The sequence below is a fragment of the Adelges cooleyi genome, unplaced genomic scaffold (assembly GCF_023614345.1).
Source record: "Adelges cooleyi isolate 19-005CV unplaced genomic scaffold, UGA_ACOO_1.1 ACOO_flye_CR_arks_rails_tigmint_CR_PRNA_9, whole genome shotgun sequence".
Taxonomy (NCBI): Eukaryota; Metazoa; Arthropoda; class Insecta; order Hemiptera; family Adelgidae; genus Adelges; species Adelges cooleyi.
In genome coordinates this window covers 8470614-8490405 of record NW_026096579.1, presented here as the reverse complement: position 1 = coordinate 8490405, position 19792 = coordinate 8470614, and the positions used below count along the sequence as shown (strand labels likewise).

Sequence of the window (19792 nt, the reverse complement as noted above, 5' to 3'; positions counted from 1 at the left end):
TCCCAGACACAATATGGCAGATATTATGATATTCCGCAAATGACACTTTGACGTTTGTGATTTGTTACCGCATTGTCATTTCCCGTTTCCAGAGAGTTATTACCGGTATACTGTGACATTTGGCGAATTGAACCATACTCGATATTGCCGGGAAACTAATTTCGACGACAAAAGGTCCTTTAAACGATTCTCTTGAATATTTACCGTCATTAAATGACGGTTAAACTTTTGCTGTTTGTTCACGCAGAGCTCACAAATTACACATGGCCAAATGTAAAGGACTCGCCTACCGTTCAATCAACCGGGTAGCTACTGACATTTAGTTTTGATTAAAAAAATTTAAAAAATAAAATTTTTTTTCTACTAAGTATTAATTTAAAAACGACACGCCTCCGAAATCTGTAAGCCTTGGCTTTTAGTTAATAAAATTTGAATTTATGAAAGGTATCCAATATTTTATGGTCGGGCTTCTTTCAAGTTAATCCGGTACGAAGGACCAATATTACTTCTAAATTTCATTACACGTTACTAGCAGTGTTGGGCGTATTTTAATCTCGTTAACGATGAATGATTACGATTACCCATCGCAATTAGTAATTGTAATGTTAAATTAATGGTATCATTAATCAACATTAATAATTTAATCGCAATTACGATTACATTTATGATTGCAAATTGCTTTATTTTTTACTAGTGATATATATCTTGAGTTCCCCTCGTGTATAATATCTTAAACATTAGATTTCCGTGACATCTTTTTTGTACAATATTAGGTCAATATTTTGTTAACTGCGTCAACTTTCAACTATTCATTGTCTAAAGTTTTCATATTATCATCCATATCAATACAGTCTTATCGTACTGTCCTTCCTTATCAATAGTACCGTTATTATCATAGTTATCTCTTATCAGCTAAAATAATTTAAATTTAAATTTGTATTTTTTTACCCCCCCTCCTAAAAAAAATGCAGCAAACGCTTTTTCTGAAATTAGCTCATCTGAGATTAATTGTTTAACTTTGGCTTTGAAGTATACCTTGAATTATCATTTCTTCGTTAATGAACACGCTGGGGACGGCGAACAAAAAACTCAAAATCCACGCACAGCCAATCAATACTCTAGCCCGGCGCCCTGCAAAAAAAAATGACAAGTGTAACCGATGTTTAAGTTTAAAAAAATATGTATTTCTTTATTTTTCACGGTTTATTAACTCACAGCTACTGGAAAAGTTCATGGGATGAGTGATGGCGTCGTACCGATCAATGCTTAATGCGACCAACACATATGTTGACGAATACGTGACGACCACCTAAAAGTAGTACACAACAAAATATTATAAGCAATTAAATAGAGTAGTAAAGTGTATAAATGGCTCGAACGGCATCATAAAAACTAAAATGGTCGTCGTTTGACATATTTTTATGTTGATCATTGAAAGATAAAATTTAAAGATTCGTAATGTTATTTATTTTACTAGCGGGTACAATATGTTTATGATTAGATTAATATTTGTGGGACCATGGTAGTAAGTACACATTAATGATTCAAAATGATTCGATTTTATTTGTTACAAGCTTAAAGTCCGAAGTGTATTCGGTTTTGTGCGAACAAGGAGATAATAGGAAACGCGGGAGACAGTGTGGTACATATTTACCTCGTGCTACACAAACACACTACGGACGACGTTTACTGGAAAGATGCATAACATTTACACGGGTAGGTATTATTTATGTTAATCGTCATTGGCCGATCGGTATTAAACCCGGATAATAATTATTATCGTGTCTATAATATACATTCATATTATTATTCAAACCTGTAAATACTTGACGACTTTGCACGCGATAGGTCCGGCTGTCCAGGTCACGGTCGTTCTCCATATCATGTCGATCATCACGTTGACCAGTCCGACCAACAGATCTATTTGTTCAGATACACACACACATCATGGCATTATAACAACAGTCGATAATTTATCATTAGATTATTACACATTATAGCAAATATAGCGCATCCAGTTTATCCTGACACCTGGCGACCGTTACGGTTTAAAAGTTGTAGGGGTCAGCAAAGTAGTATAAATGAAGAGGTGTTGCCAACGTATTTCTTGTAGAGTTTGTATTAACTATTGAGTAACACGGTTTTCATAAATAAAAATTAAAACACATATTATTGGTATTTGATTTTAACTCGTGACAACGACCAAATGTTAGTCAGTATCACTAAACAGTGGATCGTGGTTTCATATTCCCTAATACTGGTTGGTAACACTGACTTCTGACGATTATTTTGAACCCTTGATCTGTTCAGACGCGTGACGTCACGAAGTGTCAAGATCAACTGGACGAGTTATATTATAAATGATAATACCTGAAGGCCAGGTCTCTTAAAGGGCTCACTCCCCCCCCCCACAACATCAGTGTAGCCATACATTGTGATACAATATACCGTACGCGTAATACGTATGATCCTAATATTTTATACTTGATAAGCCTATATAAAATATCAATATTCAGTGTAGACAGTTTGATACCTTGATTTGGGAAACACTGTTACCAATGGGCTTGTTACATTAATTCCTAACCCAATATTATTCGTTAGTTTCAACTGTATGAGCTACAGAGGAAACAATAAACTGCCACAAATAATACAATGATGAAGTGGTCATTGTCCGAAAGGTAAATGTGATTTTTATCAAATTTTACACAGCAGAGCCATTTAATAAATTAAACTTACAATGTGTTCTTTTGGCTCAAGTGATTCGGAAATCAACGAAAAATTGTTAAAAAAAATATTTCATAAAACAATATGAAATAATAATACTATAATAATTGTAAAAATATGAGGCGTTGGAAAAAAATGAAAACAAGTATTTTAAAACAATTTTAGTTGTTGAGGTCAAAAAAGTGTTATAATCATTATTATTGCGTATTTTAACAAAATGGAACGTTCAATTACTTAGGCTTAGTTTTTTTGTTTGGCGTGTAATTTGTTTTAAAGTGTTTATTTTTCACGTAAGACCAAAACAAAACCATATCGTATGAGAACTACTTATAAAGGATTTTTTCTCCGAAAAAACCTTACTCTGTGGATTTTTTATTAATTTTGTCGAGTAGTTTGGTAAGAAAACAACACTGTCCGGAAATAAGCAACTTTCATTTTTAAAGCGAGTGTGACAAGCATTTATTACTTTAATATAAACCCGGGGTAAAGCAATTTACTTTAAGTTGTTTAAAAAAAGTATTTCTTTCAGGCTATTGTTGCACATATTTTCTTACCTCACATAATATTTTTAAACGTGTCTGAACCCGGACAATAATAGTAATGGGAAAACGATACGAAATTTGTTGTGTATAATTTTCAGGTAAAGTTTTTACATAATATTTCAGACAATATTATAGTAAAACTAGCGTGGTATAGATTTTCAAATGACTTAAGTAATAATACACCTAATAAAGTCGAGACTAGCCTGGCCATGGTAGTTTCAACATAATGAAGTGCACCTATGCACGTTTTTAAATTATTATACTGATATTGTTTTGTTGTATTATATTATTATATTGCAAGGAAATGGAATTTTTTCCGAGATCGCCAATATTTCATGTTACACTTTCACGTGATAAGAGATAAGTTATTAGTTAAAAGTGATAAAAGATAAATTATAAGAGAGAAGTGATAAGAGTTAACATATCCATGATTCAATGTTTTTCTGTGGAGTGGAGAAAATAACTAGATTTTTTCGTGTAACCCGATGAAGGTTAAAGTTAAAAACTGCGTTTTGAATTTAAATGGAAATTTTTCCAATGTCGCCTTGGAAATAGTAACACATTCATATTAAAGTTACAGTCACTTAGAGCCTCGTCGTCGGCTGTTTGTTTTAAGAAAAATTCTCAAGTAACGTTAAATAGTAATTGAATTATTTTCAAATCGTTAAATTAATCAAACACATTTTACTATTATAATATTAATTATAACGGTTATATAATAATTCTTAGAAAATAATTATTATGTGTTTTTTTAAATTCTTTTCATAATTTATGTGTGTATGTTTTTAGTGTTCATAATAAGAAACTGGCGTTAAAATCATGTGGTTTGTATTTAAACGGATAAATGTGTTTTTTTTTAATTTACTGACATATTATTTATTGATTTTTTAACCATCGGTTATGACAGTTTATCGATTACCTCTACGGCGTGTTTCATTTGACCTGTAAATTGAATTGAGCGATTAGTGCAAAGATGTTATAATGTATTCATCTTAAACGCTCAAAGTAAACACCCGCTTTCAAAAAGTAATTACACTACAACCCGACTTGATACGGTGTAATTATGGGAAACGTTCAACGAGTACCTATTGACTGTATACCTGTCTGCATTATTATTTAATAATTTCAAGGGGTATTAAAATAGATTACAACAGCGACGCAAAGTAAATAAATTGTTCAAACCGAATACTTACCTAAAATTGTTTTGATCGAATTTCGATGAATATTCTGTAGCAAAGTCCGACCATTAATAACTATTTGTAATTAATTTGTATTTTCACAGTAAAACCGTGTAGTCGGGCAACGTGCATTTATTTAATAAAAAAGAAATTATCAAAAACACATACGTTTGGTTTATGGTTTTTCTGTCTACGCCGACATTTTTGGGTATTCATTTATTATACGTTTTCATTTTCTTAAATTTGTATTATATATTAACATGAATTGGGCACATGTTATTGGGCTGGATCAATAAATAGCATGTCGTTATTTTCACGTTACACTTTCACGTGATAAGAGATAAGAGATTTAGTTATAAGTGATAAAAGATAAGATATAATAGATAAGAGATTAAAGGAAAGTGATAAGAGATATTATAGTATCATCAGAAGTATTATAACTATCTTTGACGAGAAAAAAAAAGTGTAGTAATTTAAAGTAAACATATGATCCTACCTTTTTTAACAAGCTAGACAGCAAAAGTATATTTTTTACTACAACATATTTTATGAATATTGTGAAACTTTGTTAGTTACTTTTCGGCAGGAAATTATTCTTGAGTTAAACAATGAAATTATTTAGAAAAAAATATACTTGAAACGATTAAACCTGCCGAAAATGATTAAAAAATATCATTACAATATTAATATATTTTCTATCGAGTTTTTTAAATAAAAATATATTTTTGCTGACTGGAAAAATCCCTTACATGGGATTACACACAACTATGTACAAGTACTGTTTCTTTTTTTTTTAAATTCTCTAATTTTTTCAGGAAAATTTTCGGCTTTTCGATGTTAACGTTACAATTTAAACATAGTTTTGCACTTGCCTGCCAGCGCCAGATGCATGATAAAGAAGTTCATGCGGTTCTTCCGGGCTTTGTTGAACGACAACGCCACCAAAACGGATCCGTTGCCGAACACAATGGACAAGAACAGTATCCACAAGACGGTGAACTGTACGGTCTGTAAAAACAAATAAAAATGAAATAAGTGAAAAGAAATAAAATATAGAATTATACACTAATGAATAACGGCTGTATATTATAACAGTAAATCCCGGGAATTAGCGCTTCATCCCCCTCACGGACACGGTCGTTGGACCGTCCAAATGGTTATCTCTCCTTTGCCAGAAAGGATACACACTCTTGTCCTGCATTGTCTTATGTGTATGCATCCCCTACAAACGGCCTCCCTTCCCCCCAAGATAGAACTAGGCGACAAGACAAATTCTTATGATATATCACACATATAATGTGTATTTATATTGTTATCGCGTTCAACACGACGAAAACACACAAAAAAATTGCATTATATTCGACTCGAGTGGTTTTTTTTTTTTAATGGTTTTTATTTCCATCCCTCGTGCGTTTTTTAATCCGAATGCCTAATTACAGTTTTCGCGTCACGTACACGGTCAACGTGACTTTTACCCAACTCCGTTGCTAGGTTGTCTTCGACCTTTGTCTCTATGACAGAAAGACATAGTACAAACTAGAGGTCCCTATTACACGTGAAACCCGTGTAATTAACATACACGTGTATTCAAAAAAAATTATTTTTGTTATTAATTTTAGTTTTACGCTTAATATCACGTCTATTTAATTATACGAACTCAAACACAAGTATAATTGTGTCATTACGTTAACTCAAACTAAAATTGTTGACAAAATAAATTTTTTTAAATACACGTGTATGTTAATTACACGGGGTTCGTGTATACGTGTATTTAAATTACACGTTTAAAATCACAGGCACTAGTACAAACTAACGAGTAAAAATAAATACAGCTGTGACATCATATTATTATAATGCCTTGTAATCCTGTAACGAAGTAATGAAAAAGACGAGCGATAGTGTGACCACTTTAAATAAAAATAAATACATTCTATACATAGATCAATGGCAAAATTATGGATAAATTAAATAGTATGATAATTATCATACTATTATCAATTATAATTGTTAAGTTATACGTTTTGTATCACATGGTTGTAGTATTAAACAAATGTGTACTAGAGAAATGTAATTTAGCCAATCTGGTCACACTGCAACTCGCCTTTTTCCTTTAAGGTACTTCATAATTGTTTACGACCCCCTGCTATATCTTACTCTAATACAAAAAAAAGTAACCGGGGCTTGAATTTAACAACTAACTATTTTAACAATGTATAAGTCTAAATCTAAAAGCATCGAAAATCAGGTAGGTATTTATTATGAATTTTGTTAAATTGGGATCTAATTCCAACTAAATACTGTTCAACACGGTTTCGGGATGTAAACAAAACTATATCTACAGGGTGATTTTTTTATCATGAACCAGTCAATATCTCACTGGGTTTAATTAATAATTCATTTAAATTCAAACAAATCTCAATTAGTAATGTATAAATCGATCTATGACATTTTAACATGCCAATATGAATGGATGAATAACAATAATCGTTATTAATTATTCATGCGGAATAAAAAACCTAGGGCAATAAAAGAACCAATAGCAATATTGTGATTTTTGCCTATTAGGTCGATGACGTTGTTTTGTTTCTGCACGAAGTCTTTTAAACGGAAATATCGGCAAAAACAACGCCAATATAATATATTATAATAAAGTTATTTTATAATATTAATTATGTACATTTGGCCGGACGTGGCACTCGTCAATATTGGCCCGTGCCAAAAAAAGACACACTGGCCGTTTAATAAAATAAATGAACATCTCAAAACGTGGGCGATAAATAATTAAAATCAATACCATCGAGTTTTGCAATAAGACGGCGAGTACGCGCCACGAATTAATCGACTTCCGATCACGTTTTAGCGCTTAAGTACGTTTTTTTTTTATCGTCGTCGACAGCTGCCATTTAAAATATAGTAGGTATCGAGTTTGTTTATTAACAATAGGGCTTATGGTAAACTAAAAAGAGTCAACTGACGAAAAACATCCACCAAAGTCATTTCGGATTAGGTCAGATCGCAAAAAGTAAAATATTATGAAGTAACCGAAAAGGCGAGCCGCAGTGTGACCAGATTGGCGAAATCACATTTCTCTAGTACATATTTTCAATTTGGTTCACTGCTCTACAACCATGTGACACGAAACATACTTATGGCTTATCGGTTTCCTATTATTGCCGCATTATAATATTGTCATATGCAATCACAGATACATATTACAATAAACCCACAGGTACATATGAAGGGCACAGGGGAAAAACGGTAGTTGTCACATTATGAAAATTTTAGAGTGTAGCAAAAACAGTTCGTGAATTTCTCTACCTCTTACATAAGAACAAAAAAAAATCACATTAAATACTACTCTAATAATAAATGTATTTATTTAAACAATCTATTGACAAAAATAAAAAAAATTCTTGGCATAAATTGAAAAAAAATTATTTGAAAAAAAATTTTGTATAATGTGACTACTACCGTTTTTCCCCTGTGCTCTTCATATTATAAACTATATAGATTTGCTAAGTGTACATGCCCGCCAATAGAGATAATTAAGCCATCTTTGCGGGAATTAGAACCTTATCACACGTTTATAACTGGTATCACCGATTATAAGTTAAATTGATAACAAAGATATACATATATATATAGTTTTATACACACATAAATCCCACAAAAATGGCAGACGTCAACTTCCGTCCTTGTCAATAGTTAGCAATAAAGTTTATTATAAATATCTGTGAATAAACTAGATTGCTAACTAATGACAAGAATGGAATTCGACGTCGGCCATTTTGTGGGATTTATGTGTGTATAAAATAATATATATATAATACATATATATATGTGATTCTGTGCTATCAGCTTAACCTATAATTGTTATAATCAGTGATAACAGCTATATACACGTGATAAGGTTCTAATTCCCACAAAAATGCCGGATAATGGTATGGCGGCATGTACACTTAGCAATCTAGTTTATTTTATTATATATCTCTATATAGTATTCGAATTTTTCTACTGATCTGTATAGTTGATAAGGACTAGATACACTGAGCAGTGTTTAACAATCTATAAAAAAGTATGTATTTTTGTCTAAAGTGGTCACACCGTCGCTCGCCTTCTTGAATGTTGCTGATGCACATGATGTTACAGCTCTATATATTTTTCATCTATGTTCCGGCCATATGTATGACCGTTTGCGAACCGGCAAAAATTGTATGTTACGTTCATCCAGGGAATCTAAACGATATCCCTGAGGGTACCTAAACGGGAATGATAATTAATTCCTCGAGGACCTTTTATATAGGCTAGCCGATAGTCCGGTATGTTCTCTTTGTGTGGTATAGTATTTTCCGACTTTAAGTGTACTTCTACTTCAGAAGAAGGTATTGATTTTTGTTAAACTTTTATGAATTTGTCGCAAATGCTCGCGCGCTTGGCCAACTGCGTTTTGTCAATTTCTCGAAATTTACAACGAACATAACAAAATATTGTATTCACTCTCGCCGATGTTTTATCCTGATTTTTTTCCCTCTATTTTTTTACTTTTTTTAGTTTCGTTAATCGACCGGAAAGTACGGTTTAACCCGAATAATACACTTCGGTCTGCGGTCGACACCGGGGACCGGACGATTAGTGTAAACGACACGTTTACAGTAGCTGACGCTAGGTTATGTTATCGTTATTATCATTATTAATGGTCGCACTGTCTAAAAATAAATTAAACGGACAATTTTCTCCAAAAGTCAAATGCTGAGGGTTTATCAATATCCTACACACGGTACAAGTGCATGTAATAGCTATTAGCTACAAGCTTTTATCGCAGAGTAACCAGAAAAGACACTTAGAACTGGACGAAATGGACGAAAGGATAATTACACTTTTTCTGTCATTTCAGGCGACACTGTTGCTTATCTTAACCGGGAAAACGTGTTAAATCAGTTTCGGCAGCAACAGATAAATAATTGTAACAATGGTTAATGTCTGGCTACAAATTACAATGATGCTGTCGACAATTTTACCTTATCTTTAAAGATACACTGCCACGTAGACCTATTAAGATGAAAAACACTACAGCAATTATTTTATATAGTATTTTATGATTTACGTAGAATAGGTATTAATCTTTAAAGTATGACGTATATAAGTGTGTTTATTTGTATTAATTAAGAAAAAATTTAAGTTAAAAACGCACCTAAATTTAAAAAATAGGTATTTTATGTACCGTAATAAAACAATAAATACCGAAATCAATCGCTGAAAAATGTAAACAAACCAAAACCCTCCTCAACTTAGAGTAACCACTTGTAGAAAAAATTCTTTATGAGAAATTATTGTTTCGGAATTGAGCATCGATTGAGCATTTATTCAATTAATTATTTGATGACATATTACTGTAAAACATGTTTAGTAAAATAATTCCAGTTGTTAGTACATTATGACGAAGTGCACCATTTTGGTTTTATCTAATGTGTGCTTTTACTTTGACAAAATATAAATAACTAGTTTCAGAAAGGGGACGTTTCGAATTCAGGTAAGTTGTCTTTTAGTTTTTAATCAAATACAAATTCTACATTGCCATTGTGTTCGACAAAAATGTAAATTGTACTCAGCAAAGAGGCCAAACTAACTATAGTCGTATACCTGTATTAAAAAATTCATCAACCCACACAAAATAGAAATAAAGTTAAAAACAATTAAAAAAAAAAAACACATTTAAACGTCGAAAACGAGTTCGCGCGATAAAATTGTTCTCATTGTTATTATTATAATTTAATTGTGTTCGTTTTAAATGAAAATCAAACTTAGTTTATTCGCAACACTAAATCATTGTAATATTTTTACCGTTTTTAATTCATTGAATATTCGCCAACTACTAGAGCTACTGTAAAATTCATAATTATATTAAAGGCAAACGGTTTAATGAGAAAACGATTTTTGTTTTATATTTTAGACTTGACGCCAATTTTAATTGTTTATTTATTACTTTATAATATAATTACTAAGAATTTTACTATGAAATATGTCATATACATTTGTGGCTTTCGAAAATTTTACAAATAAGTATTTCACAAAAAAACATACGTTAAATTAAAAAAAAACCGTTTAATATTATTGCTGTTAAAATTTAATTACTTTATATGGAAAATTAGTTCAAGAATTAACAAGTATGGAACTACTTTTTATTACTATAGTTGTAAATTTTTTTTTTTAGTAGTTTAGTACTTTGAGTTCTATTTTTGAAATTTTACCAGGTGCAAATATAGGACTAGAAGAGTTTAAAGCGCAGTTGATATTATTTTTGTTTTTTTAATAAAACAATTGCAAAAATACCGGTGAAATTTACAATAAATAACACTTTTTGTTTGTAAATCTAAATGCCTAAGACCCAAATTTCATTAACCCCCAACGTTTAGTGAGGATTGAAACTTTTTTTGTATTTTTTTGGCGCAATTTGAAAATATAACAGTGGAAAATTAGACAGAAGATGAATCCAAACTAGGTCTATAACATGTATAAAAAAAACCTGTTGTAAATTTTTTATTGTAATTTTAAATTCCATAAACTAATTAATTGTGGATTTTGTAAAGCTATTTTGGGTTTACTAACAAGAAATGTAGTACCTATACGTATACCGTAAACATACTTAATTTTATTCTTATGTATAAGTAAAAATTGACTTTGCCCCCATTGAGTAAAGGGTAAAATTTGTAAACTGATACAAAATTCGACATTAAAGACCTCCAAAAACTTATAATGTTACCCGTTTTGAAGTTTTTTATACTAAAATTTAGAAATAAAGCATCTTTTTATTTTAGTTTAGCTATCTTCTTACTGTACTGATTTATACCGTGTTTGGTTTTTTATAGATTGAACACAAAAAGCTAAGGAAAAAATCTCTGTTAAAAATAAAAAACCATTCACATCCACACTCTAATATCTTATCTCTCTTATCTTATCAGACATTTTCGTTATGATAAAACTGTCGAATTTTCCGGTGGTGTGCCAAAGCAAAGACATAAAATGTCAAAATACTAGTCTCTTATTACAAAGAAGAAAAGAGTGTGGGTGGTTTTACCGAAAGTGGTACGTTTGCGTTCATCGATTCATTGTTAGTATTTCTTTTTTGTATGTCTTGAACATTGTGTTCGTTTAGGGTGTATTTAGGTGGACGAAATATGTCAATCAGAATCGTCGAATAACAAAGATAGAAAAATCAATTAATAGCTATTTCCTCACATCCCGGACTTTTCGCAAGGTCTATGGTCAACAGCTATGGCTGACCCTTTCGAGGCCCCACACTTGACATAGTGATAGGTCACTTTAAAAAAAGCCTGCACCGAAAAAACCGCAATACTGTTCGGTCAACAGTAAACAATTGAAATTAAAGTAATTAAGACAGTGTAACAAGTTCAAGTGGAAGTCTTCATATTCCTGGGGCTCATTCCTTTGTGGAATTGGACTTATAGATAATTGATTGGGCAAATAAAAAGCGAGAAGCTTCTATGATGACATTTTTGGGATTTCCACCTTTGAAGTGATATCCGTCGAAATATTTTCAAAACTGAAAGTGGCCCAAATTTTATCAAAGATGTGTGCCCGCGAGAGTAGCTCGTTATCATAATATTATATAAATCATATTTATACTTTGTGTATTTTGTTTAACCTAATATAATATAGCTTTAGAACGGTAACGAGCACGTGGTAGGGGCTTTGTCTGGTGTGAAGTTTGGCAAGGTTTAAACTTTCAATCCTAGAGTACCTTTTTTTTGTTGTTTTCGAACAGATAAAAATAATTCGAAACCTGCGTTTAGTCTAAAGTCTTGTTGGCCCAAAGCATTGGCAAAACAAATTTATTTCAAGATTAGATAACGGCGGCGGTACAAGTTGGATGACATATTGTGTACGTACAACTTTCAAGTCGAGTAACCGTATACTGTATATTATAATATAAATATATAAGTACACACAGATAAAATACCCAAGTACACGCTTTTGGAAAATAACGATAAACAAATCAAATTAAAAATGTCTCGTCCGAGTTAACGTCAACCGTACACTATATATATATATATATATATACACAAGTTTTTTGATGAATGTATAATATTATCTATTATATGAATGTAAAAACTGTTGTTTTCAAATGAGACGGAAAATAACACAATATTAAAATGTATCGTTATCGTACGGTTTATATATAAAGTAAAAAAAAAAAACTGAGTGTCACTTGAAACGTACATTTAGTAACAAATTACACAACTCGTTTATCATAAAAAAAAATGTAGTTAATTTCTATATATACTATAAAGGTCTCTTCAACTGTCAATTCAACATTTTATCCGACTTGTTTTAAAGATTTTCTCAAACAGGTGAACACACAATTTTGGTAAAGAAGTTTAGGACCTCTTAAAAAATGGATACAAATTATATTTTTTGTTTGTTCTAGCAAAATTACCTTATGCTTTTGTAAAGAAAAGAAAAATTGAAATTGACTTTGACGTTACTTTTTATAAAAACTCAAATTAGGATTGATTATTTTTTTTTTATTCTGGTGTTTTTTTGAGGAGGGTATGGCTCGACAACATTTTATTGTTATTATAAGCAAATTAGTTAATATTAATAAGTCTATTCCGTTTAGTCCACTCGAAAGATCAAAGTCTTAAGAAAATATTTGAAAGCCGATGAAAATCTATATTTCAAGCTGAGATATTATGCTCTGATAAAAAAACAGGATAAGTAACTAAACAAATTTAACTAACAGTGTTATATCTCTATTAACTAATTAAATTAATAAAGCTGCTTGTAAATTTCAATATGGATGGGATTGGGGATTTTTGGAAAGAAAAGGGTTGGTGGACGATGAAGTTGTCACTGGGGATATTATACTTACGGTCGTTGTTTGTGGGAAAAATGTAAGAAAAAAAAACCAAAAACAAAAGCCTTTAAAGTTTGTTTTGCCGTCGTACTTTTATGTACAGTGTAACTTGTACTTATGTACTCTGTCGATAGTTTGCGGGTTTATTAGGATTTAGGTACCTACCTACACTGTCCAATTTTCTTCTTCCCCACGTCCCCCTTGGTCCAATAAAAAATAATAGAAAATTAGTAAACACCGAAGTCGTTGCTAGGAATTATATTATATTTCAATGAGCGACCAAAACGTGAGCAGTACCACATATTGATGTATTGATGTATATTGGTAAAAAATAGATATAAACAGGACAATGGACAACCTAGTGTATATTATACACTGCGATGAAAACGATGGACCATGAAATAAGTTTTTGGGGCTGTGAAACCTCCCCTAAATTTCTCTCGACTAGAATACGATCTATCATCCATAAACATTTTTCCGCAGCAGTAGCCATAAACATCCCCCCAAATAAAACCACCCTCGAAAATATATATATTTTACAGGCCTAAGGCCAGTATTTCATTTCTGTAAAATCCTTTGTACCGTGTACAGACACTTCGGGTTTCCCCACTTGAACCGCTGATTATTTATAAAAAAATAAAAAAAAATAGACGAAACATATTCTACCCAGTATATTTACTTGGGTGGCAAAACATTTGAACAGTTTTGCAAAAAACAAAAAAATGAATATAACACTAAGTTCAATAATTTAATTTTAATTCCAACGTTCTATTGTGACATAATTATAACGGGAAATCATATTATAACCAACAGGAAAAATATATTTTATTCGAAAATACTCATATCCAAAACCACAATGCTAAGTATATGAAGTATAAATATAAGAATAGAATGAATATATAAATAATATAATAGGATAATTCCACGTGAAATCAACACCACCATATTTACTTATACAAAAAAGTATAAATGTTTTACAGTTTTCTAAGTTAAGTGTTGTTTGTGTTACGCACAATTTAATTAGTTTAGTAAATCACTGTGCGGATATTTTATAACATTATTATACAAACTCCTTATTAATCATAAGGTTTAAATGATAACTGACTACTTTATCACAGATTAGACAATTTCTTATTTTGTGATATTATTATGAAATTTAATGATTAAATCTGTGGCCACACTGATTTAATTTTCAGTCATGGTTTTTGTTTACATACCAAGTGAGCTATCTTTTCTCGTAATATAGCCTGTGCTTTTGTGTGTTGTTCCAGTTAGTGATTTGACATTGTCGAGTTTATTTCATTCTATACTCACCAAATGAGATCTTAGCCTTTTAAACATTTTATTATTTTTATCAGTTATCCTTATCAACATTTTCTTATTTATTATTATCTTTTATCAGCGAGTCTCTATCAATAACCATCTTTATCAATAGGCATTGATTGATAACTAATTACCGTGTAAATACAAGTCGTTCGTCTCGTGTTTTAAGCAACTGCATTGATGGTTTTGTTTGGAAAGTTTAAAAGTCGACAGTCGTTCGAAAGACAAAACGTTTCATTGATAAACGTCAATTATACACAAGTAACGGATATGTGTCTGTGCACATGTTAGGTAACTGGAATTGATAGCAGAAGCTGAAGGTAAAATTAAATGTATTTTTTTTTTGTCTTGAACTTGCAAAATTAAAGAGCTAGACGTATGTAGAATTCATCGCTCATAACTTTTGTGTGTACAGCGCGGACATTATACACAACCGTCAGCAACACGGTATACCTACCTATGGTATAATAATAGGGTGTAGGTTGACAGCTTGACACATTTTTTAGTACACTGTGTAATAATAATATTATATTGTTTTGTTTTTAAATTTAAAAAACTTTTGAGCGAGCCAATTCATGAATGAGAAATGGCCGCGTTCAAAACATGCATATTTTTTATAATCAAACCATTACCTTGAGCAATGTTAATCAAAAATAAAAACTTTCGGGTCAACCGGCTATTTATTATTTAAAAACGAAACAATGTTGTTGTTTGGACGACTTTACGGATAGCTGGGGCTATTTCAGTTGTAATTATTAATGTGGTAAACACATTTCGGGCTCACTTCGTAAAAATAGAAAGAATTAATCCCGTCGTCGGCGTACACGTCGGACACGTTGACATATCTTTGGGTGGTCGTCATTGCCGTCGTCAGCAGCAGCTGACCACCTTCTTCTCCGCCATCGACGACCATTGCAGTAGTGCTGGCCATGTTATTGTGTATTGCTCGGCTTTTGTCTTGGGCTGTCTTAGCCGCGTCTAACAAGGGTTAAGATTCCAACAACAGCAACAGCAACGGTCGACCGACAGCTGCATTCGTCCGCCTTTTAACGCTGTGCTCTGACACAGCTCTGCCGTCGTCGGTCTAGGCATTTCTGTGAAAAAAAATCCAAAAATGAACTAATGAAAAAAACTGATTGAAAATAAATTTATGCTAGATTTTCAGACATGATTTTTATCATTTTTGAAATACAAAATATTGATTTTAGGATATAATTATATAAAAGGATATTAGGATATATATATATATAATGATATGAAGATCTAGAAGGATATAAGGTTATCATTATATAGAATGATATTAGAACATATATATATATAAGGATATGAGGATCTAGAAGGATATAAGGATGTAAAGATATATAAGGATATATATATAAAAGTGTTATAATTTTCGTTAGGTTCTTTCGTAACGCCTGTCGATTTTTCCGGTTGCGTGCCAAAGTAAAGACATAACATGACAATAATAAGAAAATGTACAAACTCCCAGTCAGCCGAAATTCATAGCTGATAATAAATAGCTGAACTCGACGACATACGACACGCGGTCGGCCTTTACAGACACATTATAGTAATTAATTATAACGCTGCTGTATGTAACCAAACGGGGCAACCTAACCGGGTCGCGCTATATCGTACAAACCCTGCCGTATCATATTGATTTAAATATGAAAATGAATATTTAAAAAATATGAACGTATCCGAAATACTCTTCAGCCGAGAAGGTATATTTTACCTAACCTACCCACGATACCTTTTAAGCCGTTGGGCGGATATATGTCCGTGTAGATCAAAATATAGAGCAAAGTCTTCCCTAAAAGGCATTTTATCAGGGATTAAAATAGTTATTTTTTATTTAACATGGATGTTATTGGGCTGGGGGTCAATCTTTGTGTGTGTGCATCACGCTGAACGTTACCAAGTATACATATATTAGATTAGATTAGAGTTAAGAGATGGTCCAGTAGGATGCTGGAGGTGATGTGAGAGATAAGGTGTAAGAGGTAAAAGATTAGAGATAGAACATTCGATATTAGAAAGTACCGAAAAGTACCAGGGTCCTATACTTGTATACTAAGACATATATCCATGTTGCTATGTACATGTCCTAAGTTCCAATATCCATGTTCCATGTCCACTTTTTACAAATGAGTTCGACTTTAACTGTTTTTGCTTTTTTAACATCTAAATAAATGCCACAAAAAAAGTTTTTGTTAAACTTTTACTTTTTAACTTAACTTTTAAAGTTATATGTACAAAAAAATTAAATTATTATTAAGTTGTCAAGTACTCGGTTGCTTCTACATAGAAATTATTGTACTCAAAAAAAATTAAACTGTAAATTATACTATGCAAATATTTTCATGATAATTATATATTACTATTCTATTGATGTTACTTATATTGATATACTATCATCATTTGTTCATTGAAATTGAAATTTTCAATTTTGTTTATGTTAAATACTTAAACGCGTAGTATAGTGCAATTATTGATGATTACATTTCCTATTAATAAAAACGTAAAAGCTTAATACTTTTATCATTGAACCCTATGCATGCGAATGGTTTACAATAACTGTTAAATAAAAACGTTTATAAATCCAGTTAGAAAATAAAAGTTATGACAAAAACAGTGTTGAAATAAGTTCTATCGATAATAGCACAAGTTCAAAAAATACTTTTTTACATCAACATGTACAAATATAAGTTAAATTTGTACTTTTATTAATAACAGTTAACCGTTTCATTCGACCCCTATATTTTATCGCATCAACAGTTTTGCATTGACAACACCCAGAACCGTATGAATTACCCTTTAGACATATTATTTACAACCGATAAACGTTGACAATCAAACAAAATATCGCAAACCCTTTCCTCTATCTAGAAGGAGTGAAAACTTTTCCTTTATTTTTCGATGAATTTAGAGCGGTCTGAAAAAAAAAGATGAAGAAAACTAAAAGCAGGAGAAACACCTAATAAATGTAAATATTTTCAACTTTAAGCTTACTCTAACCGATTGAAAAAAGTAGTATAACTACTTCCAAACATGTATGTGATGGAATTCCATACATTCTTTATGTAAAGTATTACTAAGTACTAGAATTTTGTTTTAGCAGCTATTCGAGTATCACAGTTACATGGGGGGGGGGGGCGTCCTATTACTAGCCGGTCCCATATTATCATATTAATTAAACGTTTATCGTGCATTCGACAAAGGACCTAACGTCTCTTGTGTATTTCTCGCCTTCGGGGCAATGTGTTGTGATCATAATCAACTATTGTATGTACTTGTGCTCCTGTTCACCCAACTGCATCTGATATGTACATAAATAAGCCAATATGAGCATAACATTTAACGTTTCGGGACTATAACTTATTATATTTGCCTTTGTCACTAGTCGAGGAGGGGAAGTTATATCCCGTCGCCTCCTGTGTGGGGATGAAGTGGTATACAATTTCTAGACATCTGATATGAGAATGTGGTCTGATAAAAAGACAAAAATATAAGCTGTCATGTTTGAACTGAGTTTAGATTAATCATTCATGACACTATAAAACTAGGGACCACTCTAAATTATTGTTCATGATCCAATGTAATTCCTTCGGGAGAAAGATTGAGACTTCCTTTTTCTTACCTTTTTTTATGTTTGCTTAAAGCTCTACCGTCGTCTTTCGTTAACGTTTTGAATTGAGACTAATCTACCGGAAACGTCGACTGGTCGATTTGGAAACCGTATAATAGTATAGTAAAATAACCACAAAAGTAAACAAACGAACATTATATATTGTGCAAAAATACTTTTTGATCTTAGTCGAAATGCTAAAAATAATTAATGACAAAGTCTTAATGAATATAAATCTTTCTTGTGTACAAAGATATAAATTATACTTCTTTTGGAACATCTCAGAATTAAAAACATTTGAATCACCTGCGCGTTTGTCTCTTGATTTTCGACCACAACCAAACAAGTTGTTCGAAACTGGTTCATAATAATTATATATATATATATATATATATGTAGATCATTGATTATTTGGCGATTATTTTTGATAGGGACAAATAGCCAAAACCGATTCGACTTCATCGATATTAGTTTTTTTAGAGGATGTCTTGCATGATAATATTTGTCTGCCACCGAAAGTAATAATTAAATATAATTTATTTATATTCTACGATTTTAATCGCAAATGCAACAAATTCCATCATTTGAACATAATTATTGGGTATTGTATTTTTTTTTTAGGTGCGTACTTTGGTCGTGATTTGTGCAAGGAGCGCGTTAAATGTAGCACATAGAATATATTATTTCACAAGTAATAATAATAATACAGGGTACCCGTACACTGTGTGATCCGATAATGATTAACGACACTATTATTTATAATAATAATAATAGTACATGTGCAACATGCCAATAAGTAGAACTAGGATGTAATATTGTTGCGTTTCCGGTGCACATCTTATTTTATACAAGGTGTTCCAGCATGGAAGATAAGTAAAGGTGATTGGACATCTTGGAGACCCCCGTTTTCATTTTTTTGATAAGTAAAAAATTAAAGGTTTCGTCAGTTAAGTAAAAAAATAATGACTTAAAAAAAGAAAAATAATGAATCCCTGTTATTCATTGCCAAAAGCTCACCTTTCAAGAAGGGTTACACCATTTTCAGTCCCTTTCGACCCCAACTTAAAATATTTATTTTCTCGTATCACTATCTTATCATTTATTTCTTACCTCTAGTCTCTAATAATTTATCTATTAAATTTCAATTTAAGTTTCTAATTATTTACCTCTAATCCCTTATCATTTAGCACATATCATTTATCTCTTATCATTTATCTCTTATCAATTATCTCTTAGTATTTATCTCTTATCAATTATCTCTTAGTATTTATTTTTTATCACTTATCAGCTATTTCTTATCTCTTGTCGCCAAACATTTGTCTCTTATCATTTTTGAGTTATATACAAACATTATTATCTTTTGGCAGTATATTATTTTCAAACGAAAGGGGCGCAGCAAGTATACACCAGTAAGGCCCATCATAAAAGTGAAGCACAGCAGCGAACGGTCAAAATTCATTATGGACTGCGTTTACAACAAAGTTTTTTACACTGTAATAAAATGTATTTTCCTATTATACAA

The 19792-nt window shown here is 31.5% G+C and overlaps 1 protein-coding gene across 2 annotated transcripts in view; it reads right to left on the bottom strand.

Moving 5' to 3' along the window:
* Positions 1 to 19792, bottom strand: part of LOC126847006 (cardioacceleratory peptide receptor) — a 135835-nt gene that overhangs the window by 7259 nt on the left and 108784 nt on the right. For both annotated transcript variants that reach the window (XM_050586934.1, XM_050586932.1), the window contains exons 6-10: positions 15427 to 15736; positions 5317 to 5452; positions 1817 to 1920; positions 1216 to 1309; positions 1036 to 1131 (exon numbers count right to left, since the gene is read on the bottom strand). In XM_050586934.1, the coding sequence (XP_050442891.1) occupies positions 1036 to 1131; positions 1216 to 1309; positions 1817 to 1920; positions 5317 to 5452; positions 15427 to 15573 (577 nt within the window). In that variant the 5' untranslated portion in view covers positions 15574 to 15736. The remainder of the gene's footprint in view (positions 1 to 1035; positions 1132 to 1215; positions 1310 to 1816; positions 1921 to 5316; positions 5453 to 15426; positions 15737 to 19792) is intronic.